This window comes from Schistocerca gregaria, chromosome X, assembly GCF_023897955.1.
Source record: "Schistocerca gregaria isolate iqSchGreg1 chromosome X, iqSchGreg1.2, whole genome shotgun sequence".
NCBI classification, from domain to species: Eukaryota; Metazoa; Arthropoda; class Insecta; order Orthoptera; family Acrididae; genus Schistocerca; species Schistocerca gregaria.
This window is the reverse complement of record NC_064931.1, coordinates 208,838,071-208,851,062: the sequence shown is the minus strand read 5'-3', so window position 1 is coordinate 208,851,062 and position 12,992 is coordinate 208,838,071. Positions and strand designations below refer to the sequence as shown.

The 12,992-nt window shown below is 37.6% G+C and overlaps 1 protein-coding gene across 2 annotated transcripts in view; it reads right to left on the bottom strand.

Annotated features, from left to right (window-relative positions):
• The window catches only part of LOC126299542 (transketolase), a 160,394-nt gene that overhangs the window by 20,544 nt on the left and 126,858 nt on the right, over positions 1–12,992 (bottom strand). For both annotated transcript variants that reach the window (XM_049991536.1, XM_049991537.1), the window contains exon 4: positions 3,938–4,172. In XM_049991536.1, the coding sequence (XP_049847493.1) occupies positions 3,938–4,172 (235 nt within the window). The remainder of the gene's footprint in view (positions 1–3,937; positions 4,173–12,992) is intronic.

The window sequence follows — 12,992 nt, the reverse complement described above, 5'->3', positions numbered from 1 at the left end:
CTGCAGTGTTTCCCACAGACGTGTTTGTGGCACTGAGAGCAGGTAACAGTTGACTTTCCCAGCTTGTTGTACTTTATCTTTTTAGATGCAGCTTCTTGGCAGCATAGGTGGCACCGTCCACGTGTTCCTGGTTCTGCTGTGTGATTCTTTCCATTGCCATTATTACTGGCTTCTGAAGTCCATACAAATTTTGTGCCCATTTATCTACTTGAGATCTTATTAGTTCGAGACCTAAGTTAGTGATAAAAACCCTTCTGCGGTTTAGCAAATTCTTTTTCCAATTCGGAAAGTTGAGGAGGAAGAGTGAATATGCATTTATTGCTGCTATGTCAATGAGTGTGTAGAAGAGGGACAAAGGCCATCTTCTTGTTTCTCTCTGTGCTGTAGTGTCTTGCCATCTGGTCTATGGTGTCCACGCCTCCCTTTGTAGAATTATAAAAAATATTTATGTTAGTCTTTTTTGAGTCTTCATTCAACACCCCTTCTGAGTGATAAGTTGAAAGCATCAACAGCAGTCGCTTTGGCTTCTCGCGGACTAGCGTTGATGCAAGAGTAACTGGTGGCCTCTGTGTCTGAGGGTCAGTATAAGCAAAGATGGATGAGTGTAAACTGCGGCCAGTTGTAGTCTTCAGTTCTTCAGGTATGTGTCGTCTGTTAGACTGTAGGGTGCCAACAAGTGTGAGGTGAAAATCATTCCATAGTCTCAGCATGCTCCACTGAAGTATAGTACCGATCTGTGGTAACATTACGGCCCGATTTTTCCAATAGGTTTTATTAGTCTCTTTACAATTTCCATCGGTCCCTTTGAATGCTGTGTATTTCCTGACTTGCCTGTATAGATGTCCATGCTGATCACATATCTAGTCTCAGAATCAGACAGCATTCGAATTAGAATGCCGTATTTTCCAGGTTTTTCTTTTAGAAACACCTTGAATGGACAGTGACCATGGAACAAAGATAGCATCTCATCCACTGTTGTATGTAGACCAGGAATGAAATACAATGGAAGTGAAGAATTTAAGCTTTCAAAAATTTCCCTCATTGGAGCAAACTTGTCAGTCTGGCGACGAATTTCTCTTGTGTTCTTATCATCAAACCTCAATATTTTAGTCAATTCGAAAAATTGGGTCCGACTCATTGATCCATAGTACACTTGTCGGCCCTGAAGCAAAGACCATAAATCTTGGACAGGGATCTTATTGTCATGATTTGAACCCATGATTAGCAAGAGTCCTATATAACAAAATAACTCATCTTCATCTGTGTGCTGAATACCTAGTCGAGAAACCTCTTCATTTGAGTGTAGTTTTATTAGATTCATAATTTGAGGTGTAAAAAAGAGCTCTATAGCCTCTTTTGGAGACGCAATTCTTCCTTGTTGTCCTAGCCCCATTCTTTCTCACACTATATTTAGTACAGAACGCCGATATTGTCGAGATGGCTTCGTAATATACTCTCGTCCACTTTTTGCAATGAATTTATCACATTCCATATCATTATCATCTGGTGGATTGGCTGCAACCTCATCTTCATTCTCAGACGATGAATCAGTTCTAATTTCTTCCACATCATCCACTTCACTTTCCTCTAAATCTGATTTGTTCAAAACTTCTTCTAGCACTCTTTCAATGGAACTATCACGTAAACGTTGTCTACTCATGTTGCTGGTTCAACAGCAGCAGAAACACTGAAAATAACAATGGTCCGCTTCATAATAATATGTCTGAAGGCAACAATGCCAAAATTCGTTTCATGGTAAGAATTTGAAACGAAAGACAACCTCGTAAATCTTTCCTTGCTATTACCAACAGGTGGGCTTCTAAGGCCCACAGAGAATTAAATCAAGTAAATGAATTTTAATTACATTTTTATTCCGAAATTCTGTAATGACTCAATAGTACATTCAATAACGAACAATTACCTTTGCTTGCAAGTTCATATATCAAAGGGTGTGGATACAACATAGAAAAACTGAGTCAGTGGGCCTACGAGGCCCCCCCGTTGGTAATGCTAGGGTTAACAATCCACAACTGTACAAAATTCTTTGAAATTTAGTCACTGCCTGTTAATTGCTTAAAAGCAGATACATTTGGGTTGGTCCAGGGAAAGGGCACAGATAGCTAAAGGGGTAAAGGGGACCAGTCGAGGTAAGTCAGAAATCCTGACTTGAGTCCCGGTCCAGCACAGATTTTCACATATTACTATTGGGTGTTAGATGTATATCCAATACAGCTGATGTCGAGGAAATAACAGGCAGCAAATAAATTTTAAAAACAAAATTACGCAATAACACACTGCTCTGAATACCTAAGATGATAATCTTAGGGGACAGCCAAGAATCTGTTCTATTTTAGGGTCAATTTCAGTGTTATTTGGTTATTTAGAATTATGTTAAACATTTATCTACAAAATATATTATATTTATTAGAGTCTATATTGGAACATTGGAGGTATATTTTGTTGCCTGCAGATGTTTACAATGTCCACATATCATTGTTGGTGTGGAAAATTGTTTTCATAAAAATGAAGGTATAAGTAGTCCTTTAGAATATCTGCATTGCCTGAACCTTTAATTCCACTTTGCCTTGTCAATGTTGACAGAGTTCATCAGTATTATCCTAGTGTCGGAACAAGAACCTATGTCTGGTAACACATACTTCCATGGAATGTGATCCTAAGAGTTATCAGCCTAATTGGAAGGTACAACCCACTGTATTTCAATGTTTGTTTCACTTTTCTGTGAACTTTGTGGCTGAAGTTTTATAAAATCTTGTTTCATCACATAAAATTCATTTTCCCACAGTAATGAAGCCATCTTCAACCTGTTTTGACTTTGAACAGAATTCATGATAAATTGCACATTTTGAAGTTTAGTATACTGTCATAAAATTAATCCACAGGCACATTTTTAACAAACCTAGTGTCCACAATAGAATTTACATTATCTGAAAGTCACTTAAAATATGCAATGCCAGCATTTGTCAAGTTCCATACATCATCACTAAGGAAAGAATTCCACTGTGTCTTCAAATATTGTGCCATGTAAGTGGCTATGGAACACCAAGAATTCCAGCATTTTAATACTAACACAGGAAAGAATCTCCCTATTTATTTTCTCGTTACAGAACTGTGAACACTAATGTTTTCTCTTTCTCTTGTGTTCAGGAAAGCACCCTTAGTTCTTTATTCTAGTGTTCAAAGTTGAAGGTTAATTTTTAAAAAAAAAAAAAAAAAAAAAAAAAACTATTTCCAACTAGATTCAGTTTGTGTGCCCAACACTAAACATGGCTCTCCAAGAATTGTTTCTGAATGGATCAAGAATTTGCTCATATTCACACAATGCAACACACAATGCCATAGATATGTAAACAATATTGCAATATGTTATTGTGACAGACATGCAAAGTCTGCTCCAAATTCACTTTAACTGTCAGATAATCTTGTGCTGTATGCACTATGAAGTAGCCAGAGGCAATTGGGGAGGGGGGGGGCGGTGGCAGGGGGGGGGGGGGGAGAGGGGAGGGGGAACAGTACGGTTTCACAATCAGTCACAAACTCTGAAAGTAGCACCTATTGTTATTGTTCATTTATTGTCCTGAAAAAATGCTTATACTTTATTCATAATGATATGGAAACAAAGGTAAGTTCATACGTAAAATGGAAAAGTTCCTCAAATATGGCTCCTTCCTAGTAAGATCAAAATGACTGTTTTACACAATAGACAGATCCATTTATTTACAAAGCAAATAACTGATCATCATAGCTCACTATTTTCCTGTAGGTCTTTTGTCCCACTGCATCATTTCTATTTTATCACACACAGTATTTCCTTTACTGACTTACCACTAGTAAGAAAAGGTAACTGAGCAATACAGAAACACATTCTTAGTTCACTAGCATCAGCAACAACAGACAGCTGAATACTATTGAAACTTACCTTGCTCAATTCTTCCACATCATGGCCATCAACAACTATGGCATTAAGTCCAAATGCATCCAACCTTTTACGATAGGTTTCCATGTTGTGCTGCAGCACAGTTGGATCAGACTGACCCAGACGATTGACATCAAATATAACACAGAGATTGTCCAGTTTATAATAACTGGCAAAATTGAGAGCTTCCCATATGGACCCTTCTGCACTTTCTCCATCACCCACAAGGCAATACACTCTGTAAGTAATAAATAAAATCATACATCATTTACCACACACACACACACACACACACACACACACGTGTGACACATCTATGTCAACTTTGAATGCTGTTGACAAGTCCATATTGTGTTATATTACACTGCTGCAAGGACCATGGCCAACAATATCCATTTTCAAAATATGGCATTATAAGTAACTTTTGCTTACTAGTATCAACACAAATTTTCATTTTTATACTAAAACCAGCACTTAACAAATACCTGATTAGTTGACTTGTGCAAAGGAATATCTCAGAAATGTTTGTGCACAGAATGCCAACAGAGAATGGTTTGCTGGAGTATTTTCCAGTGGTAACTATACTCATTTGCCACAAAGAAACTTAAATATATGTAAAAATAATTTTTGTATTTGTCCTTTGACGATTCCATATAATAGTAATGATCTTATCAAATACATACCAGTTGGAATTTTCCTATCTTAATCCACTTGCCCAATTACATCTCATTACAAAATACAACTGGATTATACACAGATCGTTGGTAGGAAATTCACCATGTCCTTTTTTTTTAATTGAACTATACCAGCATTAAATTAACATTTATAAGGTTCATGGCAAACCTAATACTTAAACTTGAGGGAAATTAAAATTTATTCTCTGGTATAATTAATTGTTGAACTTGTTATTAAAACATTCAACATTAAGGTTATTAATACAACTACATATGTTTCCTATAGTCCCACTGACGAAAACTTTGTCACTGAACAAAACACAAGTGTTTATGTTCTACAACAACCTATTTAATTTCATTAATGAACCTGTAGACAGGCTGCTGTTATGACTGAGCAAACCAAGAAGTCTACAGATCACAAACAACATTTACTTTCAAGAAAGTAGACTGCAAAATCAAACTGCTCTTTGTACAGTACATTTAATACTGGAAGAGAATAACAATTTGAAGACAATATCGGGCATTTTGAGTTATTATCACCAAGCATGGAAATTTACATAGAACCATTGGATAATAATGAACTGTGCATAATACCAACCACACAGAAAATATACATAATTCGAATTTGAGAACAGGAGAAAGCTTTGTTGAAAGCTTACATTAGCACTGCAAAAAGCATTCCTTACAGCTTACAGGCAAGGATTCCAGAACCTGAAAGATCATTACAAAACTCAAACTAAAAAGTAAGGAGACAATTCACAGCCAGGAGTGAGAAATTACAAGTGAAAAACTAAAACAAATAGTGTTAGTTTTAAGTAACGGTTTCATCTTAACTGATCAAATGGAAAAAATCCTCCATTGCAATAAGAAGTTCCCATTTGCCAAATGGAATGTGTCGTGGACTCCTCTGAAGCATATTTTAACAACAGGCTTTAGGAATAGTTGGGGGCCATGAAGCAATACCTAATAGACTGAAGAATTTCCTCACCTATTATTTTCAAGACTGTGCATATATTCAAATAAAACAAATTCTTTTTAAATGGAAATCTGAACAACAGTCAGCAGAAATAAAGAAGCAGTTGAGAGGACCCAGTGTTTGGATGCACCAATCTAACTAATGACAAAAATCTCAGTGATCAGATACAAAAATATGTCAAAATTGACTGCATCGCTATGAATTTCCCAAGACTTCCATAAAATGTTATGCCTTTGCAGTTAAAGTAACCATGAATTTTAGTAAACTGATTTTAGGTGTAGGAAGGTCTTTTTTGGCAAATCACACTTTGGATTTCAGAAGAGTTGTTCTATGGAGACTGCCATTTATATGTTGACTCATCAAATTTTTTAAGCATTAAATAATAAAGTAGCAACAATTGCTATTTTCTGCTCCCTACCTCTGGTATTTGAATATGTAAATTACAATGTTTTCCTATATAATCTGATGTTTTATGGGACACTCAGCATAGCCAACCACTGGATAATGTCATTACGTAACCAAAAGAATACAGAAAGTTGTACTTAGTAAATAAACCAGTCCAGCCCATGGCATTCTGACTGGGGAGAAATCATATGGGGTTCCGTAAGGTTAAATCTTAGGTCCACTATCTTCCATCTAATATACAAGAAAGTTAGCTTTTTTTGCAGATGACATTAGTACTGTAATCAGTCCTAGCAAACATACAGAAACAGAATAAATGGTAAACAAAATTCTTAAAGTAACATCGATTCATTTTCTGGAAATAGCGTCACCTCTATTTTAGAAAGGCATGAATATATTCTTCTTCAGTTCTGCACATGCAGAGGTACTACACCAATGGTGTGTAACAGATGAGGAAATAATAAATAGGGCATAAACTTCAAAATTCTTAGGTACCCGTATTGATGAGAATTTAAACAGGAAAAAGAGCATTTTGGAACTCCTAAAATAACTTAGTTCAGTCATATTTGCACTTAGAATAATTGCAAATCTTAGGGTGAGACAAATTAGTAAGTAGAAATATTTTGTATATTTTCATCCAATAATTCATATGGCATAATGTTCTGGGGTAATTCATCTTTAAGAAAGAAAGCCTCCATTGCTCAAAATCGCACTATGAGACTTTTGTGGTGCTCACCCGCACTCATCTTGTGGACATCTGTTTAAGGAGTTTGACTTTCTAACTACTGCTTTGCAGTATATTTATTCAGTCATGAAGTTTGTTGTGAATAATCTACTGCAGTTCAATAGGAACAATGAAGTGCATAATTACAATACCAGAATGAAAAATGACATCCACGACTCCACATTAAGCACAAAAAGGGGGGTGCACAACACTGCAACAAATATGTTTGATAACTCACCCAGGGATATAAAATGTCCAACAGATAGCAAAGTAAAATTTGAAAACAAAAAGTTTCTCCTATTCTGCAGAAAAATTTCTATTACTTTAATGTGTAGAAGGTGGTGGGTAGGAATTACTAACTCACACCTGTAGAAATTAAAAAAAAAACACGCTTTTGATCTGTCAAAGTTAAATGGGGCCCTTGTTGCGTCAACATATTGCCTGAAAGTGTGAGGTCGAGAATGACACTATTATTCCACAATATTTATTCTGGGACTCTTCAGAAATCTGTCGGCAATTGATGACGTGCAACTCCTGTACTAGCTTGGACTTTTAACCTCCAATATAACCAACTAGCTACTTCATTTTCACACTTTTTTCTAACAAGGATAAAAGTCCTCATGAAAGTTATTTGCACCTCTTAAGTAACTGCATATAAATATATCAGATATCCAACACAGTTTACTGAATGTCAGTTTACTGAATGCATTGCCCTACAAATGGAGAATTCAATATGGCGACACTAAACAAGCACTAGTGGGCAGTTTTGGTTGTTTGTAGTAGGTCTCTGTAGAGAGATAGATATCTGGGGTTTCCTAAACAGTTAGGAATTTCATTTCTCAAATTATCACATGATGCTGTAACATATATCCTCCAGCTTACACCAATATTTGGCAGTTACTTTTTTTTAGCTTTTTATGTTAATTTGTTTGGAGCAAATTTTAATTTCTCTCATTCTTGGCAGGAACTGCCATGTATTCCACAATGTATTTTGCAATATGCTGAACGCACATCAATATTTTTACAGTTCATCAGGCTCCTTCAATATATTGAGCAAACTGTCAATACCCATAATCAGATTTCATTAATGCTGCACCTGGCAAGAGCACTAAAACACTTAACAGTCACCAATAAACTGTTCTCGGAAATTTAACACACTATCCTTAAAAATGCTACAGACAACACCCTGAATTGCACAAACCACCACACGCTACTTTATATGACATGGTTCACCTTAAACTGCTTGTTGCAGAGTGATCAGTGGGTCATTTGTATGCTCTATTTGCATGTGACAGCACTTTGCATGTCGTGCATGTTTAGGTTTTCTATTTGAAGAGAGGGGTGTGGTGTTACATCGTGCAGAAATGAAACAAATCCATAGGAATTTTTATCTTAGTTGCCTATGACTTAATCAATAACAAAACTCTTTAGGCTGCAGTACCTAACATTGGGAAACTTCCATGTTCCTTTCCTTTAGTCATTAATATTTTTCTGCTGTCGGCAACTGAGGCCAACAACTGCAGAAAAGCAGTTGGTTTGACACAGCTCTCCATTCCCGTCACTTGCCAGTTATATTCTTAATTTCAACATACACACTGCACAATAATTATCAAAACAGTGTGTTATACATTCATATGTAGGTCTGCCACTGCATCTCTTTCATTCCATCATTCCTTCTACAACAGTTTTGAATAACTTACATTCTAATACATACACAACCATTTTATCTACTTCATACTCTTTGCTATTCATCTTTTTTCTCATCGGTTCAGTTCAGGACTACTACATTTCTTACTAGATCAAGCTATCTGATCTTCAACAGTCTACTGTAACATCACATTTTAAAATCTTTTGATCACTCCACGCTATCATACCCACATTTTGCATCCGTGCACATGTCTGCTCCAAACTTAGCTTACCACTAATCTCTTTCTGGTCTCAGTGTTTACTTGGTTTATGATGTCTGCATATATTTAATGCAACCAGCTACAATTGCTATTAAAATGCTTTGTTTCAATGCTATAACTGGTTTCCGACTACCATGCTCATCTTTAGAGAGTTAACCTTTCTAATTACATTGATATTTTCGGCAGCAGCATATCATCTACTCAGGCATTGCACAAGAATATTTGAGTATTCAGAGCCACTTCATATGTTGTTTTATTATTGAAACCATGCCAGTGCACCTGTATTTATTTAGACATAAGATGAAACAGTTTCAGAGACTTTCATATCTTCCAGTGGACAGCAATTCATTCTGTGGCGGTCCTTTTGGTTTTCAAAGACACTCTACAAGCTGTTGCATTGCAAACAGCACACATTAAAATACATCACTGTAGCACACTTCGTGATATTCTTAATGTCAGTATGAGCAGCATACATAGACCTTACCCTTGATGGTTTTGTTTACAGTGAAAAGGATTTCCATTAACCAAAGATATAAATATCATTCATTCCTATTGAGCAAACATAGTGTATCAGATGTGCAACATGTTAGCAACTGAAAAAATGCTATTTTGACAGTTAAAGAGGTTCTCAGCTTTTTTTTAATTTTTTTATGGACAAATCTACAACTGAGCAAGTTTTTTGCCCTTACCCCAAATGCAATTTTTCTCTTTTTTTGTAATGCCCTCAGATACACTATGTGATCAAAAGTATCCGGACACCTGCTTGAAAATGACTTCCAAATTCGTGGCGCCCTCCATCAGTAATGCTGGAATTCAGTACAGTGTTGGCCAACCCTTTACCTTGACGACAGCTTCCGCTCTCTCAGGCATATGTTCAATCAGGTGCTGGAAGGTTTATTGGGGAATGGTAGCCCACTCTGCACAGAGTGCTGCACTGAGGAGAGGTATAGATAGAAATGAATTACAGATACCAATCTGGTATCTGTTCTTTCAGAACAGTTACTATCTTCATATATAGTTAAAGGCTACCCAGCCACTGACCACATCCTGTGCGAATGCGCACACTTTGCTCGAACTCTTAGGGGAATCATCACCTTAGTTGGCGCAAGTAATGAGTGAATGGGCAAATATCCTTTAGGAACATTACGAATGTAGATTGTGGACATTTGGGAATGTGGGTCTCATAGGAAGCGTGCAAAGTTTAAGTCCCTGTAGTCACGCTATCCTCTGTGTCCTCAGTGACTCAGATGGACGAGTGCCTGCCATGTAAGCAGGAGATCCCAAGTCTGAGTCCCAGTCGGGGCACACATTTTCAGATGTCCCCACTGAGGTATAACAACAACACCTGCAGGCAGCTGAGTGTTTCGATTAATTATCATTTCTTTCTAGAGAAGCTGAATGGTCGTAACTGGTATCTGTTCTTTCGAAACAGTTACTATCTTCATATAGAGCTATAGATGTCTGTCTGAGGCCTGGCACAAAGTCGGCGTTCCAAAACATTCCAAAGGTGTTCTATAGCATTCAGATCAGGACTCCGTGCAGGCCAGTCCACCACAGGGTTGTTATTGTCTTTTAACCACTCTGCCATAGGCCGTGCATTATGAACAGGTGCTCAATCAGGTTGAAAGATTCAATTGCCATCCCCGAATTGCTCTTCAACAGTTGGAAGCAAGAAGGTGCTTGAAACATCAATGTAGGCCTGTACGGTGATAGTGCCACACAAAACAACAAGGGGTGCAAGCCCCCTCCATGAAAAACACGACCACACCATAACACCACCGCCTCTGAATTTTACTGTTGGTACTACTGCTTGTTCACAAAGAGAAGAGCTAATTCTGAGGGGGGTGCAGGGTGAAGAGGAGGTAAGTTCCGCCCACCGGCAAACACCATATTGGCGGGGTAATAAGTCGTGCTAATGATACGCAGTGCCGGCAACACTGTGGCATCCACACAAAAGCTGTGCTCCAAGCAGTTTACACAATGTCATCTATTAGCCGCAGCAGCAACTGTTAATGTTGCGCATATACTAGCACAAAAGCAGACAGCCGGCATAATAAAAGATTGTAGGATACGTTAAATTATTTATGTGTAAAACCCAATATTGCAATTTCGACGGTTGGCCGTTATGAAGTGAAATTGAAAGTTTCATATTGAATGATACTGCCTATTGCTACTAATTTCATAACAACTCTCTTTGACAATTTGGCATTATACAGAATTAGTAGAAAAACTTACATTGTGGCAATAAAAAGAGAAGGAATAAACTTGGTAAATTTATTGACAATTGTTACGCTGTATTGTACCCTCGAATTCATCACTCAGAATCATTTTCATTGTAATCCTGTTCTGTGTGTGCTTCATGTTCGTCACTACTGTCCGTTTTGGAAATGTTAATAATAATATCTCCTATTGCTAGTTCAACAACACCACCATGCCTCCAATATTATTCTTCTAGTTGTTGGACCTTCCTGCAGTACCCTTCCCAGTCATCAGCAGTTACAGACAAAAGGGATTCACTTGCTGTCGCAAAAAGGTTAACTTTCGACATGTCCCCTAAAATGTTGCGCTCCCTAAAAAAGTTAATTTCGCCCATGCCAGTTCTACCACACTCCAATCACAATTGCAGGGCGGCAAGCGTACAACCATTTGGCTTTTATCTTTTGCCATTTCGTCAATAACATATTTTTTTAGCAGCTCTATGCTCTTGTATTAAGGTGAACAGAACCTGCTTTCTCATGTTCTCATAACAGATGACATGCCTAATTTTGAAGTCATTCCAACATCTTCACTTTGGTGTCACACCGTGTGGGTGTTTTCTCAACATGTCTTATGGTATGGAGTGTTGTCCATCACAATTACAGACTTCGGAAGTTTCTGGAGTACCATGCTTTAAAACCACCTTTCAAAATTTCCTGAATTCATCTGACTATGGTAGTCACATATAGTTGAATTAGCCCAAAATTTTAGTTCGGCTTCCCTTCCTTGATCCAACACTTCCAATAATCAGTCTTTTGGCGGACGCTTCCCAACCCATAACGCCAACAATATCACTCTTCTGCCAACATTTACCTATTGTCATATTGCTGCCAATCCACGTTTCATCCAAATAGAATATTTCTGTGGCTGTTTCCCTCAGATGTTTCATTTGCACAATGAAACGCGACCGCCAAACAACAATGTCTCCATGCTCTAGCAGTAAACACCCAGTCCTGTCGAAATTATCCAATTGGATTTTACCAGTAGATCTTGGCCTAAATAAAAGAAAATTTAAAACAAAGGAGTTAGAGAGTCCGCCTGTAAGAATGTGTAGTTAGAAGTAACAAGGACACGTTTCCTCGTACTATGCAATCACATTTAACTGAATTGAGTGAAAATGATTGTAACAGTCCTTGCTTTTAATATTAAAAAGTTTCGGTGTAACAAGATTCGTGCCCATCACCTTCGGTACAGCAATCAAGCATCAAAACCGCTACGCTACAAAGCGAATTGCGTAGATATGACTAATTTACAGCTCCTATTGGAGGACATGAAATTCTTTCACACCCTACAAACAAAACGACTACAATAATTCAGACAAACGGTAAGGCAGATTCGAAGCAATGTTCAACTGAAAAATTTGAACTGAAATTTACCTTTTTTGTGGGGAGTTTCTGGTGATTTTATTCCACGGTTGTCTTTAAAAAAAATCCATGTGTTATTTTCATGGAACTGACGCTCACCCCTGTATAAATAACTGTTCATGTTATTGACTGTGAAAGAGTTAGCAGTTTTTTATTTTTGCTCTTCTTTGCAACATTTAGCGACATTAATTATTTTTCTTTCTAGACTCCGTAGTGTGCTACCCTTTGCTCTTCTCTGAGGAGTGAATGGAGTATTTGGTGTTGCCCACAATACACCAGGAAACTCTTCATCACTCAATGCAGTGTAAAACTTCACAAAGGAATGTAGTGAAGCTCAACAGTCACTTTACAATGGCTACGCACAGTTCAGTATTACATCACTGAGGTTGGCAGCAACCGGATGCCAAACACGATTGAACAGAAATGGACTGAATTTTAACGGCTCTTCTTTTTGTGAACAAGCAATACACACACTGGCAGATGACGTTCACCGGGCATTCGCCATACCCATACCCTGCCATCGGATTGCCACATCGTATACCGTGATTTGTCACTGCACACAACATTTTTCGACTGTTCAATCGTCTAATGTCTACACTCCTTACAACAAGAGAGGCATGGTTTTGCATTTACCATCGTGATGTGTGGCTTACGAGCAACCGCTCGACCACGAAATCCAAGTGTAACTACTTTTCATATCACAGTCTTAACGTAAGTTCACTCTCAAAATACAAGCATTGTCCTGTGAACATGCT